The sequence below is a fragment of the Panulirus ornatus genome, chromosome 64 (assembly GCF_036320965.1).
Source record: "Panulirus ornatus isolate Po-2019 chromosome 64, ASM3632096v1, whole genome shotgun sequence".
NCBI classification, from domain to species: Eukaryota; Metazoa; Arthropoda; class Malacostraca; order Decapoda; family Palinuridae; genus Panulirus; species Panulirus ornatus.
Window position 1 is genome coordinate 226,899 of NC_092287.1, and position 24,926 is coordinate 251,824.

The 24,926-nt window shown below is 40.6% G+C and overlaps 1 protein-coding gene across 2 annotated transcripts; it reads right to left on the reverse strand.

Annotated features, from left to right (window-relative positions):
* Nucleotides 1-57: 57 nt before the first annotated feature.
* LOC139746323 (glutamine synthetase) lies at nt 58-23,610 on the reverse strand. 2 transcript variants are annotated; one of them, XM_071657461.1, is made up of 3 exons: nt 23,389-23,610; nt 3,162-3,337; nt 58-1,321 (listed from the first exon to the last, which is right to left on the reverse strand). In XM_071657461.1, the coding sequence occupies exons 2-3, from the start codon at nt 3,325-3,327 to the stop codon at nt 387-389; spliced, it is 1,101 nt and encodes a 366-aa protein (XP_071513562.1). In that variant the 5' UTR covers nt 3,328-3,337; nt 23,389-23,610; the 3' UTR covers nt 58-386. The 2 variants fall into 2 exon arrangements, with proteins under 2 accessions (XP_071513562.1, XP_071513561.1); XM_071657460.1 differs by lacking the exons at nt 58-1,321; nt 3,162-3,337 and adding exons at nt 10,865-12,696; nt 12,891-13,064 and having other exon boundaries at nt 23,389-23,543.
* Nucleotides 23,611-24,926: the final 1,316 nt, after the last annotated feature.

Consider the following 24,926-nt stretch of genomic DNA (forward strand, 5'->3'; position numbering starts at 1 on the left):
TATATATATATATATATATATATGATAAAGCTATATGTCATCAAAGAAAACACAAAGGCCACATTTTCCTTTAGTACCAAAACCAGAAAACATCACATTCCTGTTACATCATGGGCACGTACATTACGAAATTAAATATATCAATGATACAGGAAAGATATACATATTGGGCACATATATTACGAAATGAAATACATTAATCATAAGGAAAGATATACATAATTTTCTGATTATCGATTATATCATGATTTAAAACTGACACTCCAAAAAGAATGAGCCTTTGACATGTTTGGGAGCAACGTGTGAACAAGCAGGATATACGTATAGATGGTATAGCTATTGCTTCTCAAAACAGCTATCGGTGAAGGTAACTTCCATCACGATGCCTATTGTTCATTTTTGTCGAGGCAGATCGTACGCACCAGCATCTCCGACACTACATATGGCTCAGCATTGGAAGCAGGTCTCCGGTCCTCCAAGTATCCTTTCCGTTCTTCAGCCACCATTCTAGGAATCCTGATTGAGACTGCTCGGTTTGCCACTCCTGAGGAGAAACTGTACATGTAGGAGGTCTCGTGAGACCCGGTGAGGCGTCGTACATTGTCCATACCTTCGTTAGGGGAGTAAGTTTTGATGTGCTTCATGTGTACTTTGGAGAGCTTATCAATGGCTGTTTCAATTTCATCGATGCCACCGGGGGCTCGCATGGCTTCAGTAGAAAAGTTGAAATGCAAACCTGCACCATTCCAATCGCCGGTAATGGGCTTGGGATCAAGTGAGACAACGACATTGAAGTCTTCAGCGACACGGTGAAGAAGGAAACGGGATATCCAGAGGTCGTCGCTCAGGCTGATGCCTTCATTCGGCCCTATTTGGTACTCCCACTGGGCCGGCATTGTCTCGGCATTTGATCCAAAGATGTTAATGCCAGAGTAGAGGCACGCCTTGTAATGGGCCTCCACTACATCACGACCATAGACCTTGTTGGCGCCCACGGCACAGTGGTAGGATCCCTGAGGACCAGGGTAGCCGTTCTTAGGCCATCCCAAAGGATGGTTATCGACATCCATAAAAGTGTATTCTTGTTCTGCTCCGAACCACGGGTGCTGCTCTGCTGCTTTCTTCATTGCCTCCAGACATGTCCACCTGTGGTTTGTTTCGGTTGGGACTTTCATATGGTTGTAGGTCTCACAGAGGACCAGCTTGTTATTGCCTTGCGTGAAGGGGTCCCGGTATATTGCTACCGGATACAGATACACGTCGCTGTTGCTTCCCTGAGCCTGGCCTGTTGACGACCCATCATAGTTCCAGATTGGAAGATCTGGAAAGAAGCATCCGTTGTTGATTCTTACATGTCAATGAAATATGTTAAAATGAAATATAACTGCATCATTTCGATGTATTAAAAACACAATAAAAATGATATAGACTTTGCAGGCAATTCATTTTTGCGACCATTTTAGGATGTCAAGTATCAATCATGGTACAAGAGATTAAAAGACTAGTATTTCTGGACTCTAGATGAATATAAAGAAATTGTGAAGGCTTCATTTACAGGACAAGAGTTTGCGAAATGCCAGTCATATGTTCAGTAGTTTAAATATTGGCTTTAATGGATGATCTCGAGACGAGAAATCAAAAACAAAGTTCCCGTTTGTGTCTTCCAGACATCTTTCCAAATGTCTGGAGGATCTGTGGGATTCTACTGAGTCCAGAAGCCAAGAAGGCAGATGTCATGCATTGCTGATCACAAAGCAGACAAGCGTAGATCATCATTTTTCTTTCTGTTCTTGTGGTCGTCTCCTCACACACAGACACAGACACACAGACGCACAGACACACAGACACAAAGACACACAGACAGACAGACAGACAGATAGACAGGCAGACAGATAGACGCACACACACACACACACACACACACACATACTAACCATGAGTTTAGTACGTGCCTGATCCCAAAATGGGTTCGAAAACTGGGCGCGACAGTCGGCCCTTACCTAACCCACTTCATCATCTTACTTGTGGGGATGGTATATTTATGGGTACTTGGCCTAGGTTGGTGTGTGTGTGTGTGTGTGTGTGTGTGTGTGTGTGTGTGTGTGTGTGTGTGTGTGTGTATCCACACACAGAAGTAAAGACATGATACATACACACATACATTCACCATCATTGTCTCCCTATACCATCGCAGACTCTTCTCACTTAGCTTCTCATCATGAAATGTGTAAATCATACTTGAGGTACATCGCCACGCAGGGAGAGGTACATCATCAACACTTAGCAGGAGATACAACATCGCCACACAGGAAGAGGTGCAACATCAACACTTAGCAGGAGATACAACATCGCCACACAGGAAGAGATACAACATCGCCACCTAGCAGGAGATACAACATCGCCACACACATCTACAGGATAAGACTTGGTTAATAGTTTCACAGTGGAAGACATTGTTGCATGTTGCTATGTTCATCAAACAGCACCAAAACACACCTCCTTGTGCCGACCTTGGCCAGAGGAGGAGCTCTGTGACTGTCCTCTCCATCACAGAATGATAGGTAAGTTATGTACAGATATATATAATAACAAACTGTCTGGCACTGTTGCCTGCTGATAGTGATATACACCCTGCATTACTACATGCCTTAATACAATAGCTTATTCTTGCAAAGTAAAGAGCAATTTTTTTCTCTAAACATATTTTTGATTATCACTATTCTTTTTATATGAGTAAAAGAACATGTTACTTCTCATAAGTTGTGCTGCAGTCCACATATATTCAAATCATTTGTTATGATATAAGATTCTCTTTTTCTGGGTATTCACTCCTGAATCTAGGTATGATCCATCAATCTTCTGCTGTTGATCCAGCCATGTTTCTTATAGCCGAACGCTCGACCGTGTAGTACATAGGGATCCAGGGAGGAGGGGTTGCAGCTGCCAACCGGGCTGTGTGTGTGAGGCCACGCCCGTCCGTCCGCCAATGATACAGAAGAAAACCCTGCGGGGCCTTGTGGGAACTACTTACTGCAGCTCATCTTGAGGTCATCCTAGTCTACCTACTATACATGAAGGACAATAGCTTGTCGCTTTCTCAGTCACCAACATCACACGGCTGGCAGCCCGCCTCAACTCTCATACACAAGCCAAAGTCTCACCTTTCGGGTTGGTAGGAACGAAGTTAATGGTCCTTGTCTTTGAGCGTAAGTTCTCGCCAGTGCCGTCAACCCAGATGTATGTTGCTTGGAACTTATTGTCTGGGACTGCCAGCTTCATGTACCGTTCCAACACTGTCTTGTTGGTCAGAGGCCTACTGGCTAACATTTTGAATGACCTGACGAAGAAATTGGTAACAATAAAAACATAACAATTATAAATCATATGCAAATATGTTCGAATTGAAAAAAATATGTGCAAAGTGTTCGTATGGCAGAATTCTCTCAATAATTTGTGAACATGCTGCTGCAGCTAAAATTGGTTGCATCTACAATATATGTAATTTCTCGTCTTTAAGCCATCATTAAAATGTACTCCTGTAATACTTGCTACACGCTCTTCTGTTCACGTGACAAATCTTATGGATCCTCTGTATTGACCAGAGATGTTAAAGTTCACAGCTCCCGTGTAGGGTGGTAATTAAGATAGATTGGCCTCCAAGGCCACAGCTTACGTAAAGCACTTAAGACGATACTGTGGGTCGTGTGGGTAATTCCTTGTTGTTTGGCTCGCTCCTGCATGGTTTGGAAAAGCTGAATGCTTATTGGTCTTCGCCCGGTAAAGATAAACTTATGCTATTGGTTCTACAGTTGCCGGCATCATAATATTCGACTAAATGTAGCTATTGGCCTTAATAATACCAATTTTAGAACTATGATCTAGAAGTAATCAGTCAGAACAAATTATATAATTAAGATAATTAGGAAATCTCTGAGGGAGTTACGTTGGCGGTTGTACGAATGTTTCATCATTCTATTGTTAGTTACGATCTCTTTATCTCAATAGTTTATCAAACATCCAACTCAGTGACGCTGGATGTATCTGGCAGGTGCTTCAGTTATTTACGAGTAACGTGAGTCATCTGTTTAAAGCTTAGAAAACTTTTCAAACAAACATCTTGTATAGAATATTTTGTCAGTCTGTAATAAAGCATAGAACCTCCGTGGTGGAATACGGGAAGGAGGCTTGTTGCCATTCGCTGTCTTCAACTCAATACATGTACGTTGCACGGCAGACGTAGAGGTGACAACACTCCGAGAAATTTCGTGCTCAGTGGTGATGTGACCGCAAAGGCATCCCTTTTCCCCGAAGCTTTGTCATAGACATAAGTAAGGTATGGTATCTGCCAATCTAATCCAGTTACGTGGAGAATCAGAAGAGATGCCCTCTTGCTGAAATTTGATCTATTGGTTATGCAACAAGATTAAGTTGAACATGGTGGAGCTGGGCACAACAAGGCCATCTGCTGTGCTGCACCAGAGATACTGATTCAGTCGCATTCACATGCTATAAATTATTTTCTTCTGAACAGCTGCTCTGACTGATCGTCATAGTATGAACTACTGGTCTCGCATCTAATTAAGTTCTGTTTCTACTCACCTGTCACAATGAAGTCCATGGCATTTCGACTTAAAATCTCACACAGTCTGACCTTGAACTTGATTGTCCTAGGCTACGGTGTTGTCTTACTACTTCTTTTACAGATATTACTTTAGTTTTTGCTCACAAGAGCTGACTGCTTGTGTGCCCACCATTAACTAGAACAAGTAATGCCCGACAAGTACTGCGTAACATGATTACTTTCTGGTTGGCACATAATATCAATAGAGCATTCAAGAACAGCAACATAATGAGGAACATGCTCATAAGAACTTGCCTGAAAAATCAAATTGTTGTGTTTACCAGATACCATACAAAGAGTGCAATAAAGTGCGAGCAACATAGTGGAAAAGAAATAAGTTTAAGACCAGAACAGCATCAGTATAATGTTCGTGTTGGACAAGAGCTAACAATTCTGTTTCTGCATATGCAAGACCAGCCGTTGTATTGAAAGGAACAAGTGATTCAGTTGTAGACAAAAATATCATACAATTTTTCAATGTTAAGCATGACTTTGATAATGATCTCAAAATCAGTTTAAACATATATAGATAAAATTATTTCATAATCGAAAGAACTCTCAACATGTACAAGTTTATGAGCTAATCCATGAACTGACGTCACCTTGCCTTTGCTGACCCGAACCTTGCCTTAGATGATCACATTCTTAAAATTCTTGATATATATATATATGTATATATATATATATATATATATATATATATATATATATATATATATATATATATATATATATATATTCATACTTGCTTGCCTTCATCCATTCCTGCCGCTATTCCGCTCAACAGGAAACAGCATCGCTTCCCCCTGCTTCAGCGAGGTAGTGCCAGGAAAACAGACAAAAAGGCGATCAAGAATACTTCCCACGTATTCCCTGCGTGCCGTAGAAGGCGATTGAAAGGGAAGGCAGCGGGGAGCTGGAAATTGTTTTGAAAAAGGCATCCAGTGGCCATTGCCGTCTAAGCTAAGAAAATATACCAGTACTATCTATCGACCAGCCCTGATTTGAAGGTGGACGCTTGGGTCGGGTGTAGGCTGAATGACGCACTCAGGATTCGAATCAAAGCTAGGTTCAAGGCCAGTCGCAGTAGCTAAGCGAAGATGAGGGCATTATGGAGATGAGGTGCAATGAAGAAGAGCACAATGAACACTAAAGTTATTCAGACTAGTCTCAAGGCAGTTCAAAAAGCTCGTACCTTTGAAAAGCTAAAAAAGTTGGTGATAGTTGATGTTGAGATGTGGTTGGAATATTTCTTTCTTTTTATAATGTTTAGAATTCTGCTGAGCTGAGTAAGACCTTCCAACATTTCAGTCACAGAATGTACACTCTGATGGTGACTGGGAACTCTTTTAAATCCGTATTCCTGGAAGATTTCTCTTTTCTATTTTCTCGCAGATTCAGGGAAAAATAACAGAGAATCACACCTAAGAATACAATTTTGGTAAGAAGCAACGTAAGCAAAGGCCTAATGTGCTCTTCAATGTTTTCAGAGTTGCTAGAGAGAGAGAGAGAGAGAGAGAGAGAGAGAGAGAGAGAGAGAGAGAGAGAGAGAGAGAGAGAGAGAGAGAAAGAAAGAAAGAGAGAGAGAGAGTCTGTTTTTAATAGTTTGTATATATTGTATGAGATCGGCATCCTTGGTGAGCATTAACTTATGACGCCACACCAGTCTACTTTGTCTCGGTGAGCTAAATTATGTCCACTTTGCATCTTTTTTCAATGGCCGTTTTTCAGTAACTTAGAGCTAATTATAAAATTTGAGGACACCATCGGACTAAGCAAGTTTGTTACTTCGTAGGAAGAATGTTAAGAGCCAAATTTTCAAAGGTCGCATTCCGATTTAAGAAGCTGATTGCTATGGTAGTCTCTGCAGGAAGGGTCTTGATCCATTCTTTTTAACGCAATATATACAACGCGATCTTTTGAGAGAAAAAATATTCTATATCATTTTGAAGAAGCTTCCAAAATTGAGTCATATTTCTTATGAGGCTGAGAGGGGTTGAGGCGCATACATTGAGCGTGGAGTAGCAATGTTTAGTATTTTCTGTCATGCACAAAATACTATGGAATGATCAGTTCTCACTAACTGAAGTGAATGTTAACACTTCTTGCATTGATGTATCTTACGCTTCATGAAGGTGCATGTCTAGAAAACTACATTGTAAAAGTTACATATTACTCCACTTCAGATATGATGGCTTTCATTGACCTCCAAAAGGCAAGACAAACGCTGTCCTCAAGAGTAACCCAAGATGTAAAAATATTTAACCTGGATTAGAGGCTCACACACAGGATGAATTGAGTCACCTCCGAGCAACATTTACCTGAGCTTGATGTTACTTAACTCGGTGGTGCTATTCATTTAAGCCCTTCTCAATATAGCAATAGACAGTAATGCTAAGCTTTCACCGCATAACAGCAACATGCTATCCGCTGAGATGTTCACTTCACTTAGGTCGTCAGTAGATACATTTTATCGTGACGCACATGATGCTCATGACGCATAATAAGACAAACATGTATAAGTATAAAAACGCTAGCTACCCGAACTAAATACTTGCAATTGGGAGAATCTAATCTTCGTCATTGCCAACAGAGTACAAAACCTGTTGACAAATATCAACACCTTGAATTCTAGATCGATAAAGGAACTCGATTTAGTGGATGTTAAGCAAGCCACTTTACGTAGTAACAAGGAGCACTACCTCAAGGTTTGAGACCAGCCACACATTTCATCCGTTCCTCTGACTTCGTAACACGAAGATCTTCAGGATAATAAAAAAACCAGTGTTAACTGGCACAGTGGGCAAGATTTAATATTTCGCAGCTAAGGATGGCAATACAGTGAACGTTTAGGACGATGATTTATAATAAAGTGATAATCAAGTCCTAATATGTAGTGAGCCCATGCATCAGCTGACACCAAGATAGGGTGAGGAAGTACTTTTTTGCTCTATCACTTTATTGGTCTTTGCTTGAAATGATGTGAAATCGGATGGATTCCTCTACATATCTTTTAGAGAAACTTATTTGTTTAGTCAAATATCACCACCGAGATTTGTTAGATCCAATATTTACTGCAGTTATAACTGTTAAGCGAAATGATCATTTGCATCGGGGAGCTTGATAACTGTTTAAAGGTACACAGACTAGATTCGAAGCTGCCAGTGGCAATGTGCGAAGCTATCTATGACTGCCAGATGTGTGAAGCTGTGAGTGCCAGATGTGTGGAGCTATGAGTGCCAGATGTGCGGAGTTGTGAGTGTCAGATGTGTGGAACTGTGAGTGTCAGATGTGTGGAGCTGTGAGTGCTAGATGTGTGGAGATGTGTCAGATGTGTGGAGCTGTGAGTGACAGATGTGTGGAGATGTGAGTGTCAGATGTGTGGAGCTGTGAGTGTCAGAAGTGTGGAGCCGTGAGTGTCAGATGTGTGGAGCTGTGAGTGTCAGATGTGTGGAGCTGTGAGTGTCAGTTGTGTAGAACTGTGAGAGTCAGATGTGTGGAGCTGTGAGTGTCAGATGTGTGGAGCTGTGAGTGTCAGATGTGTGGAGCTGTGAGTGCTAGGTATGTGATTTTTTCTTCAGTAAGCTGATACGGCACGGGCAGCTGAGGCCCTAATCAAGGCCATCAATTAACGCTATATATATATATATATATATATATATATATATATATATATATATATATATATATATATTATTCATTATTCATTTTATTATACTTTGTCGCTGTCTCCCGCGTTAGCGAGGTAGCGCAAGGAAACAGACGAAAGAATGGCCCAACCCACCCACATACACACACACACACACAAACATATATATATATATATATATATATATATATATATATATATATATATATATATATATATATATATATATATATATATATATATATATATATATATATATATTCATTTACCCCAGACGCTTCACAGGTCCTGGTTCAATTCATTGACAGCACGTCGACCCCAGTATAACACATCGTTCCAGTTCACTCTATTCCCAGCACGCCTTTCACCCTCCGGTATGTTCAGGCCCCGATCGATCAAAATCTTTTTTACTTCATCCTTCCACCTCCAATTTGGTCTCCCACTTCTCCTCATTCCCTCCACCTCTGACACATATATCATCTTTGTCAATCTTTCCTCTCTCATTCTCTCCATGTGACCAAACTATTTCTATACACCCTCTTCTGCTCTCTCAACCACAGACTTTTTATTACCACACATCTCTCTTACCCTTTCATTACTTACTCGATCAAACCCTTACACCAAACATTGTCCTCAAACATCTCATTTCGAACACATCCACCCTCCTCCGAACAACCTTATCTATAGCCCATGCCTCGCAACCATAAAACATTGTTGGAACCTCTATTCCTTCAAACATGCCCATTTTCGCTCTCCGAGATAACGTTCTTGCCTTCCACGCGTTTTTCAACGCGTGGAAGTATATATATATATATATATATATATATATATATATATATATATATATATATATATATATATATATATTCTTTGCGTCTGATCATGCCTAACCTCATCAGGAGAGCAGCACCTCAGCAGACGTGGTAAACACACTTGACAGAGCACAAGCTGGGTGGATGGTAAAGTGCTGGCAGCCAGCAGCCCGGGTGATCATCCAAACTCATAAGTTTCTTAAGGTTGTCTTGGGCCTACTGCTGCAACAGCGGGTGTTGCACATGGTTACTTAGATCATCCCAAAAACTTAGCAAAGTTGCACAGAGAAAAGTTTAAATTACGTAGTAGCATTGTTGGAAGCTAAATTTAGCACGGTCACAATGTTCCATAGATTTGGTCTTGAAATTTTTTCACATTTTATTGGTAAGAATAGGAAACTTTATATTTGTGACGCTGGTGAATGTCTAGAAGGGTATAAACACTTCCTGCTGAAGGCAGATAAATGACAATTCATCTATATGCTGGTTTATTTGTTACGAATTTAATTCAATTACGAATATATTCTTGCATAGCGTATTTCACAGCGAACATCACTAACTGACTGATCCACAGAACATGTAGGATAAGTAGGAATGACAAGCACGTGATTCTCAGTAAAGAGATGCTCATGAGATATTAAGGCGAAAAGTGTTCTATCTGACGCAGGATTGCTTGAATGATGGACGGTCATTCTTGCCACCAAATCTGTAATGGCAGCATAGAAGTCCTGGTTAGAGTAAGAGCTGTAATTAATTTGCATAATTCAAAACGATCATCAACATCATCGTTAAATCTCGTATGCATACCTTCCTTCACTGTGTCTACTGTGGGAATTAGTTGTGGCATTTAAGTTCCTTCGTCATTTTATCAGTATTAAACATATGATGTTTACAGCGCATTAGTAACTGTTCATGTGGTGTTGATTATCAAATGTAGATCGTATGCATAAGTGACGTTGGCAGCACCTGTCTTACAAGCCAACCTGACTCACTCTTCACTGCTGATCCAACATTCTCTAATGATTGAAGTACTGGTACTATTTCCTTTATCTTTTCAGCATTTCTTTTTGTTTTCTAATTCAAGTTCAGGATTATCACTTCAGCCTTGTATGTGTCACGTAGTGGTCAACATACTGCGGGTAAAGGATGAATCCATGTGACTCGGGTCCATATTGATACTGTGCTCTCTGCTTTTGATAGACCAGTGTGAGCTGCATCACCTTACCTCACGCCTTCCGTCAGTCATCTCTGTCTTGTATGGGAGACACAATGACAGAAGAATAAACATATAATAGACTGCCAATTGATGTTGCAGCCATAAATGCCAAAGCAACACCGATTCATGAAGAGAACTAGATGAACATTTTCCATTATGTAGGTTACCTTAAAATACAAAGGGTTAAAAACTAATTTCAAGCCAATAGATGGTCTGTTGCCTGTTTGCTCTATGCCTATAGTTAACTCGAGATTGACTCGTTCCTAGTTAAACCATCCGGTCCGAAATGAAGCACCTGAAGCACTGGACGAGTTATACCTAAGAACAGATAGTACCAACCTTTGGAGGGCTCACCGGCCTATCGATGAAGAACATATCCCAGACATGGAAACTCCTAAATTAACTCGAACTGCAGACATGGAGACTCCTAGATTTACTTGAACTGAGTTACAATTTGTCGACTGAATAAGCTATTTAGTACATTTCATCATAAAACCCTGACTTAATTTGAACGTTTTCAAGTGCTTGGCCGCTAAATATAAAGTGCTGCTTGTCAAACTCTCACAGTACAACCATATATTTATTATAACCATTTTATGTACATTAAACATTATATAAAAATCCAAAATGTTGAAAATATGTCGATTATCATACATGTATTCACTTGACTTTAATTGTGATAATCTATAAATATAATGAACATTACTATCAGTGCCAGGAACTATAATACTTGCCTCTTTACAGAAACATGAAGAGGGACATCTTATAGTTACCGCAGACAATAATAAATGCAAAAAACAAAGGCCTATATTTGCGTACACTTGTAAGTGCGTTACTTATTGTAGTGTTTACATTCCTTAAATGTTTACATCCTAATAAAACTTAAGACAACATAACAATTAGGAAATCTATGACATGGAAGACCTTTGATTTTAATCATGTGCAGCTTCCGTAACTTGAAAATGAGACGAAAAGTCATCAAACTAAAAATTAAGGTTTAGTATCTTGGTATAAATAATTTTAGAATAAAACTGCAAATTGCTGATAATTTAAAAATTGCATTTCGTCATAAAATCTAAAGATAAGCATTTAGTTATAGAAAGACTCTTAATAAATTTTCCTTCAGCTGGTTAAATTATCAGCATATGCTAAATCCTGCCACTCTACAGAAGGTATAGGCTATATATTTTAATAGATACTTTATTTATATCTGTTATCACTGTTAACAGGTTTCGTCCACTTGCTTAATTAGCATTGATAACGCTTGTTTGGCTAACGTGGTTCACACTTCAGCCAGGTCTCGCCCACTTGTTTGGCTGGCGTTGTTCACACTTAAAACAAGTCTCGCCTACTAGGCAATGATCACGCGTTAGTGAATAATTGCTATAAATTTTCAGAAAGTCCTGTGTTGATGGGGCTGAAGGGACTGCACATGATATAATAGGTGACCTGTTAATACATACAGCTGTTCATTGCTCGTTCAGGCAGATGGTACGCACAAGCCTCTCAGACACCACATAAGGGTCAGCGTTGGAGGAAGGGCGACGGTCCTCAAGGTAGCCGGTTTTCTCCTCAGCCACTCCTCTGGGGATGCGGATGGAGGCACCACGGTTGGCCACACCTGCAGAAAAGTCATGGATGGAGGAGGTCTCGTTATGACCAGTCAATCGCCTTTCGTTATCCTTGCCTCCGTGTGGGTCGTATGCCTTGATGTGTTTCTCATGAACCTTCGACAGTTTCTCGATGGCACTCTCAATTTCCAGAATACCATTGGGGACACGCATGGCTTCAGTAGAGAAGTTAGTGTGCATTCCAGCGCCGTTCCAGTCACCTAGGATTGGCTTAGGGTCCAGTGTTACTATAACATCAAAGTCCTCAGCGACCCTGTGAAGAAGGTAACGAGCCATCCAGAGGTCGTCGCCCATGGTGATGCCTTCACAAGGCCCAACCTGAAACTCCCATTGGGCGGGCATGACCTCCGCGTTCTCCCCAGAGATGTTGATGCCAGTGTACAGACACGCCCTGTAGTGAGCCTCGACCACATCACGCCCATACACCTTATTAGCACCCACACCACAGTAATAGGGACCCTGGGGGCCCGGATAGCCATTCTTGGGCCAACCCAAAGGATGTTTGTCAATGTCCAAAAGAGTATATTCTTGTTCCATGCCAAACCATGGGTGCTGGTCTGCTGCCCTTGTCATCACTTCCATACACTTCCAGCGTTGGTTAGTATCAGTAGGTTTCTTGTTGTATTTGTACGTTTCACAGAGGACCAGCTTGTTGTTACCCAGCCTGAATGGATCTCGATAAACAGCGACTGGATACAGGTACACGTCGCTGTTGCTACCCTCGGCCTGGCCCGTTGATGACCCATCGAAATTCCATATTGGCAGCTCTGAAATTTATTTGTCCTTCTGATATCTAAATACTTTATGAAAAAAAAATCAGTATTTAAGGTGTACTATAATCAATAATTCATCTGATAAACAAACTAGAGTTCTATTCTTATAATGATAATGAAGCACATTTATCTTATGTTGAATAAATGCTAAAGGAACCTTTCAGAATAAAAGAACTGAAAACACTTACCAGAGGGAGATTTGGGAGTAAAATTGAGTGTTCTGGTCTTAGAGCGGAGGTTCTCGCCGGTGCCATCGACCCAGATGTACATAGCTTGACATTTCTGGTCCGGGATATCTAACCGTAAATATCGGTCTAATACCGTCTTGTTTGCACCCTGATTCATCGTGGTAATCTTGGTACCTGTATTAAAGTTCGTATTGGTCACAGTTTGACATTTAATAATATGCGTTTGCGTGAACATATTTACAAAAACTTGACGTGAACTTATTCAAACAATTTGGGTGAACATGGCACTTCAGAAAAAGCAAAGATAGCTTGGTATTTACAGTTCTTATACTGTGTAAGAATATTTACTCTCATGGTAGTTAAGACATCACGGACAACTGAATACTTTATTTTTGGATATATTTATGATCACACTAATCCGTGATGAAAATTATGAAGGCGAAATCGCACTTCAGTAGTTCATACAATTTCATTTAACAAGTAAGTTTTCTATACACGAGGCACGACATGTTTCTTCGAGACAATCCACCCATCAGGTGCCAGTACTTAACAAAGTTATTTAAATCCCAACATCACACTTGGTTCCCACCGTACAACACCAATCTTTCTAGGCCAAGCACAGTGCTTGCATATATATATATATATATATATATATATATATATATATATATATATATATATATATATATATATAATGTGCGTGTGTGTGTGTGTGACTGGGGGTCAGTGAAGGTTTGGTAAGTCTGTGATGGGGTCGACATATTCCAAAGTTTGGGAAGGCCTGGTTTGGGGTAATATCAGTATGAGGCGCCAGATGTAAATTTCCTCTATTAGCAAATTTCGTCCAATTCTTATTATATTTTTGAAGACTATCATGAAAAGTTATATGTCAGGTATTGTGATGAACATCTTCAGGTACTTCTGACTGAAAATGTTAACCAGTTTTCGAAAGTCGACCGATATTCATAAACTTAGAGAATATTAGATTATGAAGTAATTTCTAGTACACATTTCTTGAACATTTCCAGGAACAACAAATGACCATGGATACTACATTACCATGGATAATACATGACCATGGATAGTACATTACCATGGATAATACATGACCATGGATACTACATTACCACTGATAATACATGACCATGAATACTAAATTATCATGGATAATACATGACCATGGATACTACATTGCCATGGATAATATTTGACCATGGATAGTACATTACCACTGATAATACATGACCATGGATAGTACATTACCATGGATAATACATGACCATGGATAGTGCATTACCATGGATAATACATGACCATGGATAGTACATTACCATGGATAATACATGACCATGGATAGTACATTACCATGGATAATACATGACCATGGATACTACATTGCCATGGATAATATTTGACCATAGATAGTACATTACCACTGATAATACATGACCATGGATAGTACATTACCATGGATAATACATGACCATGGATAGTACATTACCATGGATAATACATGACCATGGATAGTACATTACCATGGATAATACATGACCATGGATAGTACATTACCATGGATAATACATGACCATGGATAGTACATTACCATGGATAATACATGACCATGGATAATACATGACCATGGATAGTACATTACCATGGATAATACATGACCATGGATACTACATTATCATGGATAATACATGACCATGAATAGTGCATTACCATGGATAATACATGACCATGGATGGTACATTACCATGTATAATACATGATCATGGAAAGTACACTACAATGGATAATACATTACCATGGATAATACATAAACATGGACAGTACATAAATGACCATGGGCAGCACATGACCATGGGCAATACATTCACCAGAAAGAAGTTTATTTCATATTTTCAAACATGATTTAAATTAATTGTTACAACGTCATAATAGAAATCAGTAACATAGGCTACCTTAAATCGAACAGACTATGTTAAATTGACGCGGGTGCGCTCGCAGAGAGAGAGAGAGAGAGAGAGAGAGAGAGAGAGAGAGAGAGAGAGAGAGAGAGAGAGAGAGAGAGAGAGAGAGAGAGCGCATGGTTATATGTAACGAACCTTTGACATATGTATATCAGAGTGAGCTCTGTTCCAAACCAAAGGGAAAGTTGGGTTCGCATCTTGATTGCCAGATATCATTTGACACAATAACACATGGGAGGGAGGCTGATTAAGAAGCAGAGATACCAGGCAGAAATCAAGGGAGGAAACTCGAACGGATGGAAAATAATATCTATGGAAAAGAACAGAGGACGGATGTCAGAGGAGCCTTTACTAAATGTGTGGACACCAACAGAATGCCCCAGGTTTCTGCTTGGAGTCATTACTCTTCGTGATCTGTGCCTGACGGTATAGAATCCTTCCTGAATATGTTTGTAGATGATGCAAAGGTCTTGAGGGAAGTGAAAGGCGAGTAGGATTTAATATAGCAAGGAGAGAACCTTAACAGACTTCGAAGTTGGTTTGTTGAATGGTTGAGGAAATTCATCCCGAACAAATGTAAGGTTACGGGGATGAGGCAGAGTGAGAGACCTCAATATGATTATCATATAGCAGGATATAAGCTTCAGGATCCTGTGAGTGAGGACTTAAGAGTCGAGACCATCCCTAATTTGTCACCAGAGTCCCAAGTCCCTCATTTGGAGAATTGTAAATGAAACCAAATATCAAAAAAAAAAAAAAAATAGCTTTCAGGTATATGGATAAAAAATATATATTGTAAGCTGTTCATATCCTGCATAAGGCTAAAACTATAGCATGCTGAACAAGCATCTCAGATTTGGTCACCGCACCTAAACAATTACTAAATTTTCAAAGGACAACGACAATGGTGCCAGAAGGAAGAAAGCTAAGTTATAGGGAAAGGCTAGAAGATTTCAATTTGCCCGCCATGAAGGACAGAAGAATGAGGAGTGAAGATCACAACCTTTAAGTTTTAAAACAGATCGACGACGTGGATGAACAGATCTTTCAGAGCCGTATGGTTAGGGAAACCTGAGGACATAACCTGAAATAAAGTAAAAAAAAAAAATTATTATAAAGGATGTAAAGAATTGCTATTTTAGTATACGAGTTGTGGATGAATGGTCCTGAATGACGCAAGATATGATTTATACAGACAACATACATAAATTTGTTGGATAGTATAGAATATTGAAAAAATTACGCCCCACAGATTTACGTTACAATACAAATAAGCAATTACATGATAAACATACACGAAAGATGCACATCATAAATCCGTATCTGCCTGAGCGACAGTGGGGTTCGCCATGAATGCTGGGGTCTACGTAGTGTATCCTGTGTCAACCCACTAATGCTAACGGACACCAGCCTCAAGGGTACGGCCGCCAACATCACAAGGACAAGAGCCAGGAGCCACGACACGTCATAATGAAGGATCATGGGTAGTCTTAGGATGGGAAACAACTACATAGAATAAGAGAAAACATGAGAAGTACGGAGCTTTGTACTAACAGAGACTGGAGGTAAATATGTGGGTAACTAACAGAGACTGGAGGTAATTATGTGAGTAGCTACAAACATGCCAGTTATTCCTATCTCTTATGAGATAAATAGGGTGCAAGACAATGAGGTAAGAAATAATGAGGCAAAACGGATCTACTAAAAGACAGATTGAGATAATGCCAAAAAAATGGACATACAATAATAACTTCTAAGTTCAGTAAATGGATAGAGAAAGTGGAGCAGTTTTTCACCAACACGAGGCCGAGCTAGGAAGGCCTAAATATTTTTTTATCTTCAGAATAATGACACCATAGATGTTTTCACACCGGATTATGAAAACTACATGGCTATAAGTTTGATAATATTTCATCTTCTGGTAGAGATTATCTCAATGTAACTTTTTTGTTTTAAAGGAAAAACCAAGTTGATCAGGCCAAAGTGACGTCACTAGTCCCCGGGTGAGCACGCAGCAGCCAGCTATTATCACGTGGCCACCAACCTTGGAACTGTGTCAGAAAGTTCCGTTCACCAACAACACACATTGGATCTTTATGACATTTCACAAAATACTTCATATTGTCATAAGAATGTCTTGAGAAACAGAGTCAGCACACCATAATAGAGACACAGTTGGAAGAGGTTGCCATATGCGGGGGAATGTAGCGAGCACACCTGCTGATCACGTGAACAAGTGATGGTTCATGTGGCGGCCAGCCACAGAGACCTTCACCCGTCAACACACTCCACAACTCCATCTTTGCTTTATATAAACAGCATGAAAGTTTCTGTATACATTACCGACCGACATGCGTCGCTCTTCAATACTGGACGGGATCAAGATGCTGTGCTGGTTATATAAAACTACCATGGTTGAGGATGCACGTTACTGTAGGTATGATCCTAGAGATATACCTATGTCTGTTTCGTTATTCATTTTCCTTTGGTTACATTTAATTCTGAACAAATCATAAAGTAGATGGATCAAGCTGCAGATAACTGCAGTCCTCTGTACTACAAAAACGACGGAAATCCTGCACGACCACATTTATCCTCCTGCTGTACGACCACAGCTTATCCTCCTACTGTACGACCACATTTATCCTCCTGCTGTACGACCACAGCTTATCCTCCTACTGTACGACCACATTTATCCTCCTGCTGTACGACCACAGCTTATCCTCCTACTGTTCGACCACATTTATCCTCCTGTGTACGACCACAGCTTATCCTCCTGCTTACGACAAGCTATCCCGCTGCGACGTCAGCCTCGACATTTGCTTGGCCTGGCAAGCAGCCGTGGCTCATGCCAGCCTTCAGTGATCCGCCCATATTATGCGCTGAAGAAAAAATGGACAGCCATCCACTTGGAGCGTAAAGGTCCGCAGGCTGTTCTCCCGGACGGTACCACCAAGGCGTACGAGTCTGGTAACAAGGACACCCTTATCGTCTATGGACTTCAGCTGACCATAGTACCTCTCAGCTCTTCTCTTTTAAGCTAATTTCAATCGCCAAACAAGCCTGCCATCATTCACAGCTTCAAACTTAGGGATATTGTATCATTAGCCTATACATAACTACATATTTCATAGGAAATTACTGAAATCTTTTTGGAATTTCCGTTACTTACATAATCTTTCAAGTCACGAGTGAAGTAACGAACATCACTGAGTGTAGGCCTCCTGGTCTCATTATTTGAACTTGTCAATTACTTCACTAACATCAACGTACTTTAAAGTCTTCTATTGCTATACCATGGATTTGTAAGCCCGTCAAAATCACTATAACTATCCACTATGCTATGCAACTTACCTTCTGCATTGCTCCAATGTCCATGTTTGTCTACAACTGCCGCCTCACTGGGTCTTCTGTAACTTGACTTATATTTTTCTGCATCTTTTTAGATCTACAAATATTGTATGTTGAGTGTCTGTATTGTTTTGTGCACGTCATATCATGTAAGATGGTAAACAGTGTCATGGAACGAATCCATCAGATTGTCTCTTAATTTTCTAGAAATGTCAATTTTTTTTTCGAAATCAAGCATCAACGATTTAAGCGCAACAGAAACGAAACCACAATGACATTATGGCCAACATTGCCATAAAAAGAAACATGAATGCGAGATGAAAGGTAAATAATAAGACTATCAAAAGTTTCTTTGTAGAGAAGTGTGATCAGAGTGTCCTGGATGACAATCAGATAGAATCAGTGGTCAGGAGGCATAAACTACAACCACATGGAGCGAGGCAGTAGTAAGTAGGCATGCACAAACTACTAACACATGGAGTGAGGCAGTGGTCAGTAGGCATAAACTACAACCACATGGAGCGAGGCAGTAGTAGGCATGCACGAACTACTAACACGAGGAGTGAGGCAGTGGTCGGTTCGCAAGAATCACTACCACACAAAGCAAGGAAGGGGTCAGCAGGCTTGGACAACCACTACACGGGTGATTCATTGGTGCGCTAGCACTAACTACAGTGCTGATCATGTCAGCCGAATCATACATTTACAAGATTCTTGCATGATATTATGATGGTAGATGACTCTTCTTGTATTGATCTCACTTTATCTCTAGTGCACATGATTTCATTCTTTATGGATGATTGTTTTCAAGGCTACTTGTTACCTCCTTGTAGCCTAAAAGCAATCTTGAAAGAACTTAGAAACAAAATCTTTTAAAATGAAGCCAATTTAGCACAGGAAGATCCATCTACCTTCAAAATAGGTATCATGCAAGATGTACCTTAGGTATATGGTTCTATAGAGTATTTGTGGACACTGTTATGATGCTCCCGACTCCTTCTCAGCTATGGATACTTATAAAAGTTTGTCACTCGTGATGACACTGAACAGTTCCAACGTAAAGTTTGCCACACGAATAACCGATAAGCTGGAGTATTATGTATTCAATTGTTGTAACATTAATGAATCCAGATATTCTCTACCGATTATTATAATAGTTTTGTAAGCATTCCACCCATAACATCATCCCATCCCCGTTACCTGAAAATTACCCTATCTATGCTGTGTCAATAGTTCAGATTTACAACTTGCTGAATTGCCCGTCAACGGTGCTTAGCCTTTGTACACATTTACTTACTACAGTATGGAACTCTACTACAGCCATGTAACTTGTTATAATACTGACCCATTGTTGCCCACTTTTACGTATGATTCCCTGGTCAAGTACTCTATTATGTCACAGGTCCACAGGATGCACAATAACTTCGCTTTTGTGACGAAAATAAATACTGGAAAGCTTTCGGCACGACTGTTGTAGGTTGGTTTCGTAAGAACGTGTTACGTAGCTATGATGATAATGAACAATAAGAAGCTTAGTTAATTCAAAACTTTGATACATTTTATTTATCAGTTGATATCCTATCTCAAGGATCCTGGCTCTGGAAACATCACAAATTACGACCATCTCAATAACACCAGTGTACCTTATACATTCGTTTACGTTGGTCCCAGTATGGCAAAACGATCTTCATGATAAGAACAAACAGGTATAGTTCTTACATTTGATAATCATGTGACTAGAAACGCCAACATTCACAAGCATACGAAGTATGTTTCCCTCCTAACAATCGACTCACAATCATATTGACTACGACGGAGCACACCGCCAAAGTCATCTTCACTACACCCTTGATAAGTCTGAATTTCCAGCAAAATACTTTTCTCTCTCCCTTCCCGTAAAGTCAATGCAATCTTCACGGAACCAACAACTTTCAGGCCAAAGACCATCTTCACTACACCCGTATCTTTACAATATCCTCCTCTTTAATCCTCGTCATTTTATCCACACTCATCATCATTATGCTATCGACACCAATGAACTTTGACCTTACCCGCAAGTGTCAGGCCAATGACCAATGTTAAATTCATCTTCTCTCTGTTTTGGGTTAAGGCTTTGATTAAACGTCTGAAGAGCACAGTTATCCCAGATGTGGTCATCAGGTGCTTACCTAGTATTATAGAAAGGCAGGTGGTCAAGCCTGCATCTAATGATATACTACCAACATACATCTGCATACATACAACCCTGAGGAAGCAAACAAACATTATTGTTTTTTTTCGCAGTCATGCTAAACTTCAGACGGCAAGCTTTGGCTATGTAGAGAAAACATATATTCATCCAGTTTACTGGTCAAAGAAAAAGCATCAAGAAATGTTTGCAAGGCAAATTTATTCTAGATCATATCAAATTTGGCGATTTACACACCTCGAAACTTACTTCAGCAGACGGAGCGACGAGCGGTTGTCATTACTCAACAGAAACTTTATTTCCTGTTATAACTGTATAGTACGCAAGTAAAGAATATGCACTTTCAGAAAGTTACTTGTATATACAACTCTCAACTGTACGTTTCAGCTTACGATGAAAATCTTTGGAATACATTGGATATGGATTTTTTTTTTTTTTTTTTATACTTTGTCGCTGTCTCCCGCGTTTGCGAGGTAGCGCAAGGAAACAGACGAAAGAAATGGCCCAACCCCCCCCCATACACATGTATATACATACGTCCACACACGCAAATATACATACCTACACAGCTTTCCATGGTTTACCCCAGACGCTTCACATGCCTTGATTCAATCCACTGACAGCACGTCAACCCCGGTATACCACATCGATCCAATTCACTCTATTCCTTGCCCTCCTTTCACCCTCCTGCATGTTCAGGCCCCGATCACACAAAATCTTTTTCACTCCATCTTTCCACCTCCAATTTGGTCTCCCTCTTCTCCTCGTTCCCTCCACCTCCGACACATATATCCTCTTGGTCAATCTTTCCTCACTCATTCTCTCCATGTGCCCAAACCACTTCAAAACACCCTCTTCTGCTCTCTCAAACCACGCTCTTTTTATTTCCACACATCTCTCTTACCCTTACGTTTCTCACTCGATCAAACCACCTCACACCACACATTGTCCTCAAACATCTCATTTCCAGCACATCCATCCTCCTGCGCACAACTCTATCCATAGCCCACGCCTCGCAACCATACAACATTGTTGGAACCACTATTCCTTCAAACATACCCATTTTTGCTTTCCGAGATAATGTTCTCGACTTCCACACATTCTTCAAGGCCCCCAGAATTTTCGCCCCCTCCCCCACCCTATGATCCACTTCCGCTTCCATGGTTCCATCCGCTGCCAGATCCACTCCCAGATATCTAAAACACTTCACTTCCTCCAGTTTTTCTCCATTCAAACTCACCTCCCAATTGACTTGACCCTCAACCCTACTGTACCTAATAACCTTGCTCTTATTCACATTTACACTTAACTTTCTTCTTCCACACACTTTACCAAACTCAGTCACCAGCTTCTGCAGTTTCTCACATGAATCAGCCACCAGCGCTGTATCATCAGCGAACAACAACTGACTCACTTCCCAAGTTCTCTCATCCCCAACAGACTTCATACTTGCCCCTCTTTCCAAAACTCTTGCATTTACCTCCCTAACAACCCCATCCATAAACAAATTAAACAACCATGGAGACATCACACACCCCTGCCGCAAACCTACATTCACTGAGAACCAATCACTTTCCTCTCTTCCTACACGTACACATGCCTTACATCCTCGATAAAAACTTTTCACTGCTTCTAACAACTTTCCTCCCACACCATATATTCTTAATACCTTCCACAGAGCATCTCTATCAACTCTATCATATGCCTTCTCCAGATCCATAAATGCTACATACAAATCCATTTGCTTTTCTAAGTATTTCTCACATACATTCTTCAAAGCAAACACCTGATCCACACATCCTCTACCACTTCTGAAACCACACTGCTCTTCCCCAATCTGATGCTCTGTACATGCCTTCACCCTCTCAATCAATACCCTCCCATATAATTTACCAGGAATACTCAACAAACTTATACCTCTGTAATTTGAGCACTCACTCTTATCCCCTTTGCCTTTGTACAATGGCACTATGCAAGCATTCCGCCAATCCTCAGGCACCTCACCATGAGTCATACATACATTAAATAACCTTACCAACCAGTCAACAATACAGTCACCCCCTTTTTTAATAAATTCCACTGCAATACCATCCAAACCTGCTGCCTTGCCGGCTTTCATCTTCCGCAAAGCTTTCACTACCTCTTCTCTGTTTACCAAATCATTTTCCCTAACCCTCTCACTTTGCACACCACCTCGACCAAAACACCCTATATCTGCCACTCTATCATCAAACACATTCAACAAACCTTCAAAATACTCACTCCATCTCCTTCTCACATCACCACTACTTGTTATCACCTCCCCATTTGCGCCCTTCACTGAAGTTCCCATTTGCTCCCTTGTCTTACGCACTTTATTTACCTCCTTCCAGAACATCTTTTTATTCTCCCTAAAATTTAATGATACTCTCTCACCCCAACTCTCATTTGCCCTTTTTTTCACCACATATGGATATGTGAAAATTAACTCAGGCTAGTATAGGAATGTTTTAGAAGGTTATATGCTTTGTTCATGAGTATATGTAACTATACGTGAGCATGTTAATGAGAAATAATAACTAACTTTTCATCCTGCATTAAGGTGCCACATACTTTCGTATTTTGTTTGTAAACACTAAATATGATTATCAGATCATGCGATTATTTGTTATAGGAAATTTGGATACCTGAGCCAGCACAGCCACAGAAGGCTGTGAGGAGGGCACATCAAAATAAAACAAGTAATTACGGTAAAGAATGAGGCCAACAGGTGAGTCTCCACACACACATACATTACTATGAACCACAAACTGTGTTGTGTCACTGTGGTGCACAACACCAAATGACACTTGACTGTCAATTTAGTTGTTCTAAAGTGAAGATCGTTGTCCAGATGCCAACAAATTCTACACAAAAATGACCAACATTCACCTATAGATTACCTCTTGCCTCAAGCAATGGCCATCAACGACATTCTTTGTACGGTTACAACGCAAAACTTATTTACCTTTCTCTCAGCCACAGGTATAAGGTGTTCACAAGATCTTGCACACTACTAGAACCGCTTGTTCGGTTTTCTCCTTTATATGCGTTCTGGTGGATGGGTGGAGTGGATTGGAGGGGGGGGGAGTGGGATTGGAGGGTGCGGTACACAGCCTTAGCAGCGGCTTTTGATTGGTCTAGCGGCAGCCTGACAACGTGTCGGCGTTCCCTGCAGAAGTTACCAGTTTCTGTTTATTATTGCTATTTGTTGGTTCGTGTTGTGCTCCAGAGAAAACCAGTACGCCAGTCAAAGAGTTTGCTTCTCATGGTTAGTAACGCACGTCTTTCTATGTACAAGGTCGTAAGCTTATGTGTAGGAGGAAAACTCTCCAGTTCACTCTGCCAACACAGCCGTTTCCTCGCTCAGCTACGTTGGTGCTCCCTGGAGCCCACCCGCACTGGGCCTCCCCAGACTTACTCAGACCCTTCATTCCATCTAGCCTCCCTAAACTAGCTACCCAGACCTTACTCCTGCCTGGCTTCCCCATGCTGAGTTTCTACCCAGTCCCCCACCCACCCATTGGATATAGATCCAATAACCACAAATAACGGCATAAGATTATAAGATAGATGTACTAGCAACATGGGCCAAGGTTTGACATCTGTAGACAGGTAAGACAGAGGGATAAACTTACTCCAATTGAAATATATGCGATTATCAAAGGCTTCAGTTCAAGGTTAGAAAAATATTTCAGTGATATCTGTTATCAGTAAATAATCCTCTTTCAAGAAGAAAAAAATATCAGTTACTCTATGAAAAAAAAAAAACTATTTTTGTGCCAGAGGTGAGCTGATTGTGTCAGCACTGAGCTTCGTTGTAAGTTCATTTCCGAAGTACACCGCTTCACAATTCAACTCTAGTTCACTGTGTTCGTTCAGTTTCGAAGTACACTGTATTAGTTTCCGAGGTAATAGATTTCCACATCCTTTTACCCTGCCGGTTGTTGGGTGTGAAAGTGTTGGGTGGGACGCTTCCTTTTCTGCTATCCTCTCTCTGCTACACGTAAGGTTATGGTTGTACATAATCTCGTCATGGACCACTTGTTATCTGTTCTTCCCATGTACCCGGCCTCCCCATACTGAGCTACTCCTCAGTCTCACTCCACATTTGGCCACCCTATCTTAGATGATCCCTAGTCCCTTCCCAACGACTTCGATTCCCCACCCTCACACCTATCCACCCCATTTGATCTCCTCCACAGTCCGAACTAACCATCTGACCTCCCCGTACTCAACTGCTCCTCAGTCACTACCAACCCATCTGGCCTTCAAACCACGTGTGCTCATGCCACAGAGGGTACAAAATTTGACACTGAGTTTCATCCCTACCCAGAAATACCTACATACTGAACTTCTGAAGGACAGCATCTTCGACTTAGCATGTAACCAACTATCGCATGTTAGAGAGCAACGACAAAAAAAAAAAAAAAAAAAGAAAGCGGCGGAAACTATAAGAAACCGAAAATTAAAGCATCATCCGTATTCAGTAACTAGATAGCAAAG